This window comes from Crassostrea angulata, chromosome 3, assembly GCF_025612915.1.
Source record: "Crassostrea angulata isolate pt1a10 chromosome 3, ASM2561291v2, whole genome shotgun sequence".
Classification (NCBI taxonomy): domain Eukaryota; kingdom Metazoa; phylum Mollusca; class Bivalvia; order Ostreida; family Ostreidae; genus Magallana; species Magallana angulata.
Genome location: NC_069113.1, coordinates 4,972,501 through 4,975,446, shown reverse-complemented (window position 1 = coordinate 4,975,446; position 2,946 = coordinate 4,972,501). Strand labels below are relative to the sequence as shown.

Below are 2,946 nucleotides of genomic sequence, written 5' to 3'. Positions count from 1 at the left end.
GTAGGTGTTTATCGCGATACTCATTTTTCAATCGATAAATATTATATCATATTTATAATATGGATATATTTTTTTCATTGTTTTTGTGTTTGGAAAAAACAAACAAACAATATCAATTTTGCAAAAATATGCGGTTTTATACATGCTTACTATTTGCGTATGATTTCGGAACTGTGAGAAAATAAAACGGGGGAATACACATCGAAACGGATCAAAAACCGCGATTACGCTCGAGATTTTTCATTGTAATTAAGGAGTCAGGGAAGCAGAACGTTATAGCTTAATTTTATTTCATAAAACTGAAGTAAGGTATAACAATGTATTCTCCCTGGCTTCCGGTAATCCCAGCCTATTTAAAGAATAAGATCTCGCGAGATCTTCCTTCTTCCGTTTGGCTTCGATACATAGCAGACGATATTTTTTTTGCTCCAATTCCGATCACCTGTAATCCTTCGGATTTGTACTTTGTTCTCCATATATTGGTCACATATCGTGTGGAGAATTGTTTTAGGACATGAGTAGTCCTGATGGTAGCCCCGAAAGGGCAAGTTTAGGCCAAGATGGCATTTCTGTCGAGACAGATAAAACATGCGGCCATGATGGCGAACCCAGAAAATCGTGGGGTGGTTACAGTATACCAAAGAAAACTAAAAACAAAGACTCTATGAGAACTTATATGAAAGATCGTTATGACGACGACAGTGCTTCGTCAGACCCTTACGAAGACGATAGTTCTGAAGAAGAGGGCGAAATTGACGATTTTACGTACAAGTCGCCATTATCACGCACCCGGGAGCCCAAAGAGGCCGATTCGGATGATGAACTGGACGCTAAGCGTTTTGATCCGCTCAATGATGAGACGGAATATTTGTTGGACAAAAGCAAGGCAAAGTATGCTAAGAAGTATTTCAAACTTCATTTGACAGAGGAGAAGATCCGCTCCTGTATTTTAGAAGACGCGCCCATACCGGGTAACGAATTTTTGAATCCTCCGGAAATTGACGATTACATTGAGGACTTAGTGGCGGATCACAAGTCTATGAAGTTCTTAAAAATGCACGATTCGTCGTTGAAATTTGTTCAGAAACGCGTCGCTCAGTGTATGGGACCAGTATCTCGCATATGGGAAGAATTAGACAAAGCTCACGAGGGCCACACATCAACTATGGATATTGAAGATGTGGTCAAGTTGCTGGAAAAGACTATTCTTATGATTGGCCAGGTGAACGTGGCGTGTCTTTACGAGCGGAGAATAAATTTCCTCGCCAAGATTCTCAAGAGTACAAAGAAAGCGAAAAGCATGTTACGCGACAACGAGGCAAAACTTCAGGACGACACTGTACTATTTGGGAACGATTTTTATGCTACCCTGTACCGGAAGTCAAAAGACAGAAAGCGAGCCCGAGAGATGTCAAGGGATATCGCCAGGCCTGTAACCAAGAAACCTAGGCTGACTCAGACTGTCGACCAGCCCTTTCGTCAGGGACCCTCTGGTGAGCAGAAAAGAACCAGGGGGTCGAACTTCAGAGGCAGAGGTGGCATTACAAAGAAACAAAGGTACGTCAATGACGTTTCAGATAAATATACCGATAGTGGTAGAACAAATATCAAAAGTGTTAGGGGATCACCACAATCTCCATCCCAGTGTAGAAAAGTTGAAATTGACAGAAATTGTACAAAATCAAATCCCGTTAGGGGGGAGACTAAAGCATTTTGCTTCAAACTGGGAGAAAATAACAAAAGATTGTTCAATTCTGACCGAACTGAGGGGGTACAAAATAGATTTTTTGATAACACCCAGGCAAATATCTGTAACGGAAATTCAATACTCGGAGAAAGAATATCAGATTTTGAACAAGGAAATTGGGGAAATGATAGAAAAAAGAGCGGTGGAGATTGTGGACCCCAAAAACAGTGTTCAAGATCAGTTCATAAGCACTTTGTTTGTACGTCCCAAGAAAGATGGGGGGTCTCGTCCCATTTTCAACCTAAAAAAGTTGAACGAGTATGTAGTATACGAACATTTCAAGATGGAAGGTTTTCAAGTAGTCAAAAACATTATGATCAAAAGAGATTTTATGTGCAAAATCGATCTGAAAGATGCATACTTTTGCATTCCAATACACCAAACTCACAGGAAATACCTGAGATTCACTTGGGGGGGTCAACTCCTGCAGTACACAAGCCTGCCGTTTGGTTTAGCAGCAGGTCCCCGTTTGTTCACAAAAGTTATGAAACCAATCATAGCATTTCTGCGCAGACTGGGGATACGGCTGGTAATTTATCTGGACGATATTCTACTTCTGAATCAAACCAAAGAAGGGTTGATGAAGGACAGAGATTCCCTTATTTGGTTATTACACAACCTGGGGTGGTTGATAAACTGGAAGAAATCAGTTCTAGAACCAACACAAACAATAGAGTTCTTGGGTCTAAAAGTAGATTCAGTAGAAATGAGTGTTTACCTTCCTCAAGACAAAATTCAGAATATAAAAATGAAATGTCAAAAAGCTTTAGAATCCGACCACATTACAATCCAAGAATTGGCAAGTTTAGTTGGATCATTGAATGCAACAGTGGAGGCAGTAATACCAGCCTCACTCTATGTCAGGGAATTACAAATGTTCAAAACGAAATGTCTGATCAAAGAAAAGAGTTACAAGAACAAAATAAATCTGTCTCAGGAGTGCAAAACAGAAATTTCCTGGTGGATTCAACAATTGCAGGTCTGGAATGGGAAACAAATAATAACAAACGAGCCAGACTTAGTAATAGAGACGGATGCATCCACGATGGGGTGGGGGTTCCACTGCCCATTTTCCCAAACAAGAATGGGGGGTCCATGGAGCCCAGTAGAGAAAAAACTTCACATAAATGCATTAGAACTGAAAGCTGCAAATATTGCAGTAAAATCAGTAACCAAAAACAAACAAAATGTACACATTC

At 40.3% G+C, this 2,946-nt stretch overlaps 1 protein-coding gene across 1 annotated transcript in view; it reads left to right on the top strand.

The window, feature by feature from the left end:
• Positions 1-421: 421 nt before the first annotated feature.
• The window catches only part of LOC128175147 (uncharacterized), a 4,747-nt gene continuing 2,222 nt past the window's right edge, over positions 422-2,946 (top strand). The window contains exon 1 of the mRNA XM_052840571.1: positions 422-1,557. Within this exon, the coding sequence (XP_052696531.1) occupies positions 515-1,557 (1,043 nt within the window). The 5' untranslated portion in view covers positions 422-514. The remainder of the gene's footprint in view (positions 1,558-2,946) is intronic.